At 42.6% G+C, this 12,135-nt stretch overlaps 2 protein-coding genes across 2 annotated transcripts in view; one reads left to right on the forward strand and one right to left on the reverse strand.

Annotated features, from left to right (window-relative positions):
• tmx3b (thioredoxin related transmembrane protein 3b) overlaps positions 1-1,228 on the reverse strand; it is a gene marked incomplete at both ends in the record, with an annotated part of 23,010 nt that extends 21,782 nt beyond the window's left edge. The window contains one exon of the mRNA XM_083901535.1: positions 1,138-1,228. Coding sequence (XP_083757661.1) covers positions 1,138-1,228 — 91 coding nt within the window. The remainder of the gene's footprint in view (positions 1-1,137) is intronic.
• Positions 1,229-3,279: 2,051 nt separating this feature from the next.
• On the forward strand, positions 3,280-12,135 carry prpf4bb (pre-mRNA processing factor 4Bb). Its single transcript, XM_083901940.1, has 16 exons — positions 3,280-3,341; positions 4,543-4,621; positions 4,916-6,051; positions 6,294-6,467; positions 6,641-6,799; positions 7,049-7,130; positions 7,269-7,470; positions 8,294-8,367; positions 8,509-8,599; positions 8,719-8,866; positions 8,979-9,116; positions 9,213-9,366; positions 9,722-9,836; positions 9,931-10,082; positions 10,221-10,307; positions 10,898-12,135. The coding sequence occupies exons 1-16, from the start codon at positions 3,283-3,285 to the stop codon at positions 11,099-11,101; spliced, it is 3,054 nt and encodes a 1,017-aa protein (XP_083758066.1). The 5' UTR covers positions 3,280-3,282; the 3' UTR covers positions 11,102-12,135.

Consider the following 12,135-nt stretch of genomic DNA (forward strand, 5'->3'; position numbering starts at 1 on the left):
GTGCCTCATTCCAGTGTAATTCCTCTAAAAGAGCAAACTTTAAACGGAATATAAAAAACCAGACTTCTGCAGAATTCTCAACACAGTTGTGTCCCGTTACAACAAAGGCAATGCCAAAAGCGCTGCCGAAGGGAAAATGAAGAGAGCGGGAAGAAATGTTAGCGGTTGGTTTTTGCGAAATATAAGACTTGTCGACGCAGATGGAGGGACGGCGGTTTGTGCCTTTAATGGTCTAATTAGGATTAGCACCTAATTTAAGTTTTAGGTTTTAAATAAGAATTTGGGTTTTCGGTTTAGGCACAGGATTAATTCGAGAGATTGAGTTGTTCAGTTTTTGTCACTCTACTTAAAGGTGCCATATGTAAGAATGTGGCCAAAAACGGTTACTACATTCAAATTCAAAATACCGAGGTCTTTTAGGTTTTGTTTTCTGACGTAACTGGCAACCCGTTGTTGCTCGGCAGCTGAGACTCTACTGACTGCAACGATTGGTAGACGGCGGTAGGTGGCACCACATGATTTCAAAACATAAACATGATTTGCAGTCTGCAAAATATTTTTTTTAATGCAAATACTTTGTCTGTACTGTTGTTGTTGGTGAGTTCAGTTTGTTATATGAACATTATTCCTGAGTCTCTGTGACATATTAGGAGGATTTTATGGCCAGTTGCTTTAGATTTATTACATAATGCACCTTTAAAATAACCTATACAAGAAAAAAGTTCACAGATTGTAATCTGGGGAGTTTATATTGTCTTGTAACCTGGGAGGTGGCCCTACAGCACAGCTTTCAAGGCAAACATTTAGAGCCTTGATTATCACTCAAGTAAACTTTTACAGCTGCGTAGGAGGAGAATTAGGCCTCTCAGAGCGTTGTGCTCTAATTTGTCACTCCCTCACGCCCAGTCAGGCCAAACCCTGAACCTGCTCTCATCATACGCCACATTAATTAAAAGAGGTGCTGTGGAACATTCAAATCTTCTGTGATCACTATCATCACTCTACTCCAGGATTCATAAGGCCACGAACATGCCTTTCGGATAAGTCCATGTGTTTCCAAACCTGCATCTTTACCCGTAAACGTCCAATGTCGGCCCTTATTTTCGGAGAAAAACAGAACACCCGAGGCTCATAAACCAAAGCTGTTCAGAAAGAGAAAGACAAACTTGAAGATGGACACGTCCGCCAGAGGAAAAAGAACATCTGCGCTGATGGAGGCAGGCGTCATCCCCCCACCCTCCTTTTTTTTTTATTTAGCAGCATTGTGAACTGTGGCACCGCTTCACTGAGAGGAAGTCATCCTGAGCTATAACTCTGTCCTCGTCCGCACCAGAAGACAAAAACCCAAGAAGAGTGCAAGGGGCTTGGGGGGTGACGGTGGGTTAGAGAGTGGTTTTAACAGGCTCTATAATGGACTGCGGTCGTCTACGCTGAGCATCTGTTGGACCTGATGGGTTTATGGCTCCATCATCATTGTCTGTAGTGAAGCTTGGAGAGCGGAGGCTCCAAGAGTTGAGGCAGACTGTTTGATTGCTTCATTCATTCACTCACTATGGAGATGGAAGGATCCAGTAGAGCATCAAGAAATCTGTGCAGTTTGTCCTGTAAATGTCACATCATCAGTTTTTCTAATGATGGCAATAGAGATTTAATTATTATGATGCAACACATTTTCGGTGTAATGGTTAGTACTCTTTTGTGCGTAAGATGGTGGCTTCCATACAGCAAGGCCCTTGCCTAAAGTACATTAAAAGGGCTTGTTTTAAGGCTACAATTTTTTTTTCCAGTTAAACATACTTATGGGAAGTATTTCCAATTTCTGCCAATTAACTTTTGTAACTTTTGTAAACCTTGTAAACCTTTTTTAAAGGAGCTATGGGTAAATGTCCACAAGAGCCCCAAATCAGTCTTTGCAATCGAATAACACAACATTGTGAATCATCAACAGTACAACACAGTTTCCCCCCCAGACTACACACTGACACGAATGAAACATTCATACTGTGGAGCTCCATGATTTACTAGTCACACTGAGACTCGAGCCTCGACTTTTGTAATATCTAATGTCTCCACAACTGACACTTTAATCTGTGCTTGCATGTTTGCCGTATAAATCTGAGACACACTGCTGCACAGCAGAAGGCCTCGGCCATAAGTCAGAGACACGAAAATGTCGCTGTATAGAGGACCCTGCAAAAACTGAAGTCCCCGATGGACTTTTAGATAATGTTTACATGCAATGCTTTTTAAACTGAAACGGAATCAATTTGTTGTTTTTTTTAGTCTATAGCTTGTCATCTGTGCTACCATCTGCCAGGATGTCAACATTAATGATGTGATGCATACACGCCTCCACTCTGTTCACACTGCTGTGAATAAGCACCCACAGGTGCCTCACAATAACAAGATTTACAGCTTCATATTAAACTGTCAGGCTTGGATAATAACCGCCCATTGAACATTTTTGCGTCCTTGAATGCCATGTGACGAGCGGTCTTCGAATCGACTGTTACTTTTGACGCGTTTTGCAACTTTCGCCACACAATTACCTCTTGGTATTGAATGAAGCAACACATTGAATCAGATGTGGCATTTCTAAGATGGATAATGGTCCTGTTTTTTTTTTTTTGTTGTTGCACGTATGCATCTAGTAAGATCCAATGATTATCACTATAAGGTCAAGTATGCTGTCACATGTCTTTGCCAAACAACTAATTGTTCCCCTCATGAGTGCAGAACTCATGTTCTTGTCTTGTCAGTCGTGTTTCTGCAGACTGAAAGAGTGGTATGTTGAAATCATTAGCATAAGATTTCAACATACTTATGCATCACACTGCCCTTCTGCAAGCATTTGTTTTGTACAGTTCCAGCAGCCACTATTTCAAATGTTTGGCTCCATTTAAAACATGTATTTTACACTTTTACACAGAATACACCGTTTTTTTTTTGGCATAATCACAGATCATAACTTGTTTTTTTTTTACTTTCGTTTTTTTTTGTTAATAATTGTGAGTCAATTGTGCAAAATGTCAAATTCCACTGTCCTGTCCCTTCTCTTTGGTTAATTACCACCGGATCATGTTGCCTTTATAATTTACGTCAGTGATGGCTTGAAAATGTTTAATTGCACAAAAGCACCTCCTGGCGGACACAAAGCAGACTTCTACAATAACATCTGGAATGCAGTGCGCCGCCAGAGCAACAGGGGGAGTGCTAATGTTGTGACATCGTTGGTCTGTAGTCCAAATATTCGAAAAAGCAAAAGCCACTGAGCTGAGGAAAATGGCCGACGTAGAGATGGACATAACGTCCAGCAGAATGAATAATGGCAACGAACACGTGTAAGTGATTTAAATTATTGGAGGCTTGTAATATTTGTATGGCATACGCGCACTTGCGGCACGGAATAGAAGGGGAATTGTTTCGTTAGAAGTGCTGAGGCTAAACGGCTAAACTGAGCAGCAGCTTCACGTTGTTGCCGGGGCTAGCTAAATTACATATCAGCTGCTAATGCTAACCTTGTGAGCTAACGGCTGAGCTATCTGCAGCTCACGTAGCGTTTACGTTTCGCCAAACACGCAGCTCACATATACGATAACTACAATGTTAACCGTTCAACTCTACTGCGTCTCAGTCAGACCACATTCAGCCAAAGTGTGATGTTGGGCTGCCACGGGCAATGTGCCGGACTCACTCGCGTTAGCATAGCTAACAGCCACCGGAAGATATAGCTTGTTAGCTTCAAGTTTGCTAATAGCGGGTAGCATATGCAACCTTATGAGTGAAAACCGTCTTGGTGGATGAGTCAACTACACTTACCGAGTCTGCTATAGCATTGGGTACATTTAGATTCCTACGAGTTTCGGTTATACGTCTAATATTTGATTATAGTTTCCCTGTAAATTGGAAGAGATTGCACTAGCTATGTAGTTGTATCATTTCGCTATAGGTACATACATTTGTTCCTGTGCTGAATGGTCTACATCGATGGTTCTCAAACTGTGGTACGTGTACGTGAGCCTCCTCTGGTGATACTTGGAAGACAATCAGAAATGCTGCTCTACTGTTTATAGCAGGGTATGTGATCGGATTTGAAGCTGAGTAATGTAATTTTACCATGCCACTGTCTGAACATATATGTGAGGAAGAAGAGGATGATAAGAGAGATCAAATGATCTTATAGGGAATAAATCTGTTTCCTGTGAAAAGTCCGTAGCTGACTTAAATCATTCTCAATCTCACTGGAGGTTGCCATTGAAAGCGTATCACAAGTCCTTCACATGGTTTGTTTGGTTGAATAAATTGTTCTATGTATTAGGATATTGCATCAACTTTGCTACAGATCATTCTGAAATTTAATTTGTGTTTTTCTTCTATGATGATCATCATCATTGCTCTTGCAAGATATTTTATTTCTCCAGAAATAATACATCTTGATCTGTTCTGTGCTAATCGTCTAATTATTAATCCAGTGATAAGTTCTTTTAAACCAAATTAAAGTTATTGTCTGTTCAACATTTAATATTCTTCTCTGTCAAACAGAAAACAAGATCTGGAAAGCCACGAAAGAAGTGGGAATGAGGACAGTGGCGATGTATCAGAGGAGGAAGAGGAGGAAGAGGTAGGGGATGGTAAACAGCTGGCTTGAATATCTTGAGTCATGTAATGGCATGACTGTGACCTAAACTCTAAATGAAATACATTTTACTTATATTTAAGTTGTAAACTAACAAAGTTGAGCTTTTCTGAAAGCAAAACTGATGCACTCTCTACAATTTGGATGAATGTAATCTTTAAAAACTATCAGTAGGAAAAAGGGGATAACTATTAAATATTTACTACATATGTGGGGTTTTTGATTGGTATGATCTGACCCTTGAGTCAACTGCAAGGCTGATCTGTTGTTTCATCCTAGGAGGAGGCAGAAACTAATGGCGAGAAGGTGGAAGAAGTGTCCAAACATCACAGCAGCAGTGGCAAACACAAGAGGAAAAAACACAAGCATCGTAGTAAGCACAAAAAACACAAACATGCTTCAGATGAGGACAAGGACCGCAAACGCAGACATCGTCATAAACACAGGAAACACAAACGCAAAGAGGGCTCCTCTCCCACTGGTGCTGCTCTCTTTGCTGCCTCCAGCCACAAAAAAGCTGAATCTTCTCCCTCCTCTGGAAATCCGAGTCTGGATGACAGGGCCTTACTGGAGGATTTGGAGAAACAGAGGGCCATGATCAAAGCAGAGCTGGACAGCCAGTTAATGGAAGGGAAGGTTCAGTCTGGAATGGGCTTGATCCTTCAGGGTTATAACTCTGGATCAGAAGAGGATGGAGATGCGAGGGTACGAAATGGAGAACAGCGTCAAAGGGGCAATTCAGGTAAACCCATATCTCCCAGAGGAGGCAAAGGTGGGAAATCGAGACGGGACTCAACTGAGGGCAGTAAATCCAGCTCCAAGCGTCGCAGTCGGAGTAAGTCCGCGGACAGACCTGCTAAGGAGCCTAAGCAGGAAAAGGTGACCAAAAGCACCAAGGACACAGGTGTAAAGGACAGAGGTCATGGCAGGAGCAAGTCAAAAGACAGAAAGCGTTCAGATAGCACTGATAGGTCCAAGGAGAGAAGGAAGTCCAACTCCCCCTCTTCTTGGAAAGTAGAACAGAAAGCCAGCCGCACTGATAAGCGTTCCTCTCCACAGCGGGACGATAGACCAAACCAGGAAAGAGCACCCCGGAGATCCAGATCGCCAGGACGAGAGCGACCGGGTCGCTCAGAAGCTGACCGTGACAAGCGGCCAACCAAGTCTCCATCCAAGGATGCTTCATCAGGGAAAGAGAACCGTTCCCCACACAGACGGGTACTGCAAAGTCCCGTGAGGAAACGCAGTGCTTCCCCTCGCCACAGAGACATGCGCCACCCCTCGGCGAGTGCCACAGACAGGATGGCAAAACAGAGCCAGTCTCCCTCCAGAACAAGGTCCTCACCCAGGAGAGGCCGCAGTCGATCGCCAGATTCCAGAAGGAGGGATGCTGACAGGCAGGACTCACCACTAAGGTTTGTTAATGGGACTGGTCTGACACGAAAAGACTTGTTATTGAATTGCCACAACTTGGGGCTTACTAGAGTTTTGTGAAATGCTAAATTTCTATCAGAGTTTCAGTAAAGTGTTAAAAATAAAATATTAAAGTATTTTAAGGCGATTGCTGATAATGTTCTAATTTATCTGCAGTGTAACAGTTTTATTTCAATAGAACATAAACAGGGTATGGTTAAACCGGTCTGTTTACCTTTACCAGGAAACGCCCTCGACCAGACTTAGGGCCGAGCAGAGACAGATCACGGGAGAACAGTCCAAGAGCATTATCTCGCCGCAGGATGAGTCGATCACCTCTGAGACGCAGGTCCCTATCACCACGACGACGCTCCCGCTCTTCACCACGAAGGTGGGGCAGGTCTCCACTGGGACAAAGGTGGTGACACTGATTAATTTCTTCTCGCAGCAGAGTATTTCTACACCAATGTAGTTTATATAGCTAAAGTCATACTCTTTTTTTTTTTTGTGTGTGTATTTTGGTGCTCGGAATCGTTTGAAGTGCAGATTAGTGTTGTTAAACTGTCCTTCCTTTACTTTGGGGCGTCATAGGGCTGGAGAGAGAGACAGGTATGGAAGGCTCAGGCAATATCGGCGCTCCATGTCTCGTGATCGGGACAGGAGGAGGCGGCGCAGCAGAGATGAAGACAAATTCAAGGGCAGCCTTTCAGAGGGCATGAAGGTTGACCAGGAATCCTCAGAGGAAGAAGTGTGAGTAAAAGATATTATTAAGGCCGATAAGTTATATCAAATGAATAAGTTTACTTCCAGAAAACTAAGAAAATGATCTTTGTGTGACTCCATTGTCCTGCTGCTATGCACTTCATTAAAAGTGTATTTTCCATTGTAAGATTGCATTCATGGACTAATGCATCTGCTTTTACTGTACCCATGCGCAGATTCCATTTATGGGAAATCATGGTGTTGCCATCATTGTAAAAGCCTTGTTTGCGTTTGTAGGTTGGAGGATTTTGATGGTGAGGAAGTAGATGAAGAAGCTCTCATTGAACAGCGCCGGCAGCAGCGCCTGGCAATTGTCCAGGTCTGTGCACACTTCTGCCCTAAACAGCTGCACTGTAAAATAATTCCACAGCTATAAATAATTTTATTGCTGCCTGACTTTTAAAATGCAAGTAACAGCTAATCCACTTAAGTAAAGAATGTTTACTCACATTTGCAGAAATACAGAGTTTCAAATGATGACTCCAACATGGTGTCGGAGCCCAGCAGCCCGCAGAGCAGCACGCGCAGCCGTTCACCCTCACCTGATGACATCCTTGAGCGAGTGGCTGCTGACGTCAAGGAGTATGAACGCGAGAACCTCAACACCTTCGAGGCCAGCATCAAAGCCAAGCACAACCTCATCCCCCAGGAGAAAGATGGTAAATTCCCGCTCAGGAATATCATTTTTGTTGGCGTACAAGGCCAACTGAATGAACCGCGCTGTTACAGGTCCTGTTGGTCTCCTCCTCTTTAAGGGGGATGCACAGGAATAGTTACATTTTGTGAAAGTTGGTGTAAACAATGAATTGGCTCTTTCTGAAGGGGCACATTGTTCTTATCATATGGACTTGGCAAGATAAGACTGCAAAAACAGCATCATCAATCATGTAAGACTTTCACTGTAGAAAATATAGATTGGTCACCGCATCTGAAGGCTTAAAACTCCTCCAGGATTCACTTCGGACTCCCCCTTCTCAGTTTTTGATCAAAAAAAATTTAAATTAGGAAGGAAAAAGAAAAATAAGCAACAATATCAATGCTCTGACTTTCCCCCCTGGTTCTATCCTGTTGAATTCAGCAGATGACAGCGGAGGGTTTTTTTTTTTAAAGGTGAAAACTGATTGGTATGATCTTCTGCCAATCTATAATTGTACATTCATATTGTCATTTCCCTGCACTTAAGAACCATTTGGCAAAATGTGATTTCGACATATGGACTGGTCAAAATCACAAGTAGCATGATTTGTGTGAGATCTGCAGAGTTGTGTGATGCAGGGGGTTTTTAATTTTCTTTCTTCTTGTCATGTGTTCATTCAGTTGCTGGCTTGTAATCCAAAGCCTGGGTGTCTCTGCCACCTGCAGCATGTTTTGATCTCTGCAGAGTATGTGAATCAAACACATGTTCCAGATATTCTGTTTTACAACACGGCAAGACGAGGAGAAACCCATCATGTGGTGTTTTATCGTTGTTCTTTGTTCCAGGAGCCAATCCAAAGAAGCCCTCAGCCCCTGACATGTTTACGGAGTCGGACGACATGTTTGCCGCCGACTTTGATGTGAGTGTTCACATGTTAAATTCTATTCAGCATCTGGACTGCGTGTTTTTAAATGTGCTCTGCCTTTAAATACCTATTTTTACTGGGTTGATGTAAACTTTTGGAAAAAGCACTGACCTGATGTCTGTGCTGTTTTTGCAGAGTGCCAGGATGAGAGCAGCAGGCGTCGGAAAAGACTTTAAAGAAAACCCCAACCTCAGGGACAACTGGACTGATGCTGAGGGTTACTACCGTAAGTGTAGTTTGTCTAATTTTGGACGATGAGTGCTTAACTTTGCGTCTCCTGTTGAATATATCCAAATAGTTTGTCTTCATAAAGTCTCCCTGCTTACCTGGTTTTTGGTTAAACAGGGGTAAACATTGGGGAGACACTGGACAAGCGCTATGATGTGTATGGCTATACTGGCCAGGGTGTGTTCAGCAATGTGATCAGGGCCAGGGACACTGCGAGGGGCGGCCAGGAGGTGGCAGTCAAGATCATCCGAAACAACGAGCTCATGTGAGTGAAAGGGGACCTGCAATATTACATTTTCATGTGACTTTCACCTATAAAGGGTGATAAATGCAGCACAATAATTGTCTGTGTGGTTGGTGAATGTTTTTGTGAACAGGCAGAAGACTGGTTTGAAAGAGCTGGAGTTCCTAAAGAAGCTGAATGACGCCGATCCCGATGACAAGTTCCACTGCCTTCGCCTTTTCAGACACTTCTATCACAAGCAGCACTTGTGTCTGGTATTTGAACCTCTCAGGTACTCAGAAAGGGCAACACTTGTTTGTTTTAATATAAAATGACATTCACACAATGGTCTCACTGAATTGACCCGTCAAATTCTGCGTTTTTATAGCATGAATTTGCGAGAGGTGCTGAAGAAATACGGCAAAGATGTTGGGCTCCATATCAAGGCCGTGCGCTCATACAGCCAGCAGCTCTTCTTGGCCCTGAAGCTGCTTAAAAGATGCAACATTCTCCACGCTGACATCAAGCCAGACAATATCCTGGTATGATCCAAATCCTCACATAGATAGAATCGAGACCGGTGGTATAACGATGGATGTTTCTAGTGACTTATAGCCATGCTGGATATGTGGAAATAGAAAGTTAGATCATATAATTACTGCATAATTGAAATCTGAATTGATATATTGACAATATTGACATATTGTGATGAACAAATTGTTTTGGTCAAATTACTTTTAGTTTACTCTAACGTGGCCTTCTTACAACTCTGGTCAAATAGACATAATGGTTAACTGAGTCTATTTATAGAGCTAACTATGAGCTGATTAGTTGTATATTAATTGTACAGACAATTGTATGCTAATTGCATCTCTTGTTTCTTTCCTTCTTTGAAAGGTTAATGAGTCAAAGACCATTTTGAAGCTTTGTGACTTTGGTTCTGCATCCCATGTTGCTGACAACGACATCACACCATACCTGGTCAGCAGGTTCTACAGAGCTCCAGAAATCAGTATGTTGCATCACTTGTCTTTAATCACTTTCGGGGAAAAGGTTGCGTCGAATCGTGGACCATCCTCACAATCCTCTTCCTCCGTGTGTCTCAGTCATAGGAAAACCATACGACTATGGCATCGACATGTGGTCTGTCGGCTGCACTTTGTACGAGCTTTACACCGGCAAAATCCTGTTTCCCGGGTCTTCCAACAACCACATGATCAAACTTGCCATGGACCTGAAGGGCAAGATGCCCAACAAGGTGAGATTTCATCATATCATATCTCAGTTCCTGTCGTTGTTGTTTCCCCTCTCTTGGATGAAGTGCAGTGTGTTGGCTGATCCAAACAGCCTTCAAGAAGTTTGGTCTGACGCAACAATGTGGTTTTTGTTTCCTCAGATGATCCGTAAAGGTTTGTTCAAAGACCAGCACTTCGATCAGAATTTGAACTTCCTCTACATTGAAGTGGACAAAGTAACAGAAAGGGTAAGATGATCCGACTCTCAAAACTCTGTTGCCAGAAAAGTTGGGACAACTCAAGCCTGTAATTTGTTGCATTACTTGAACGTATAATTACAAAGAAAAGAAAATCAACATGTGCAACACACTCGATTAGTAAGTGAAATGGTAACAAGTCTTTGGAAGCAAGTATAGATCATGGTTTACCACTTTGAGAGAGAATGCTTACATATTTAACAGTAAGTATTTCACCATATAGTTTTTATAACAACATGGAAAGATTCCAGGAGTCAGGGAAGATCTCTTAGAGACCAAGGGGTGAAACCGCTGCTGAATGTGTGTGAACATGGAGCCCTCAGGCTGTATTCTATGCAGAAACCTATGTTATGCACAAACCCACATAGTTGTCAGGATTACTTTGGGAAATTATGTTCCTTTAGCACAGCCTGTATCAAGAAATACAACCAAAATCTGTATTACACAAAGCAGAACGATGATTTAAAAATATGAGACGTTCTACGAACCTCAATGTTTGCTCTGACATTTTCAACACGTACCTAATACAACTGGTTTTGAACCGTGAGTTTGACCTTTTTGCAATGTGTCTGCACCATCAGGAGAAGGTGACGGTGATGAGCACCATCAACCCCACCAAAGATCTGCTGATAGATATGATCGGAGGCCAGCGGCTTCCCGAGGACCAGAGGAAGAAGGTCATGCAGCTGAAGGACCTGCTGGACGGCACGTTGATGCTGGACCCGGCCAAACGCATCAGCATCAACCAGGCTCTGCAGCATCCTTTCATCCAGGAGAAGATTTAAAAGCCCCGGACGCCACACACACACACACACACCCCCACACATACTCACACACACTCCCAGAGCATATGGAGATCCAACCACTAAAGCAGCTCTGAGCAGGGACTCTGCAGCGAGGCAGCCAACTCACAGACTTCTCTACAGAATGTCACTGATTTTTGTTCTTCCTCCACATCATTTTGTTAATGAATACATAATTGTGTTTTATTGTAAATAGATCATCGAAATGGTAGCCATTCTTGAAAATCATAAGATTTCTGCGATATATCGTTGCCCTCGTACCCGATGCAGTTATCATTTTTTTTCCCTTTTTCTTTATTTAACTGGCATTGGAGTCGACGCGTCGAAAGAATATAATTCCTGTAAATACCAAACGTCTATTGCATTAACAATCTACAGCAGAAGACAGTTGACTTTGTCGTAGTTGCAGACGTCTGAACACGTTGGTCTTTTTCTCTTTTTTTTCTTTTTTAAAAACACATTGCTCACCATGGGGCGATGCATGCTTTTGAATGTGCACCCTTTGTGCTCTAGATTTCTGTGGTGCAGGCCTGTGTAAATGCTCTATATGTGCATCAGTGTCCCACGTGTGACAGCAACTGCCTCCCCTCGACCCCGTCCCTCATATTTCCAGGCCTTGAGGTCTGTCTGCGCTGAAGGAATAGATGCCGTCTATGTACTCTTTGCAACCTTTTTTTTATTTTATTTTTTAGATTTTAATTTCAAAGCAGCTAGTCTTTGTTTTCCATTGCTTTCCATGTTTTCGATTTGTTCTCTCTCCAGCTCTGCGGCTCTAAAGGCTCTCACATTCAAGTGCCTCCTACATGAGCCTCGTGTTTTAAACACCAAGCAGTGCTGGTCCAACAAAGCCACACACACACACACACATACATACATATACATACATGTGGCTCCTCCTCCTCTCTCACTGCTGTAAATAGTCAATAGTTACTGTCATTACATGTTTGACTTTTCTGTTTTTTTTTCCTCCATGAAGTGGTAAAAAAAATAATCTTGTGATTTCAATAAAGAATAGT

This window comes from Microchirus variegatus (genome assembly GCF_963457635.1).
Source record: "Microchirus variegatus genome assembly, chromosome: 15".
Classification (NCBI taxonomy): Eukaryota; Metazoa; Chordata; class Actinopteri; order Pleuronectiformes; family Soleidae; genus Microchirus; species Microchirus variegatus.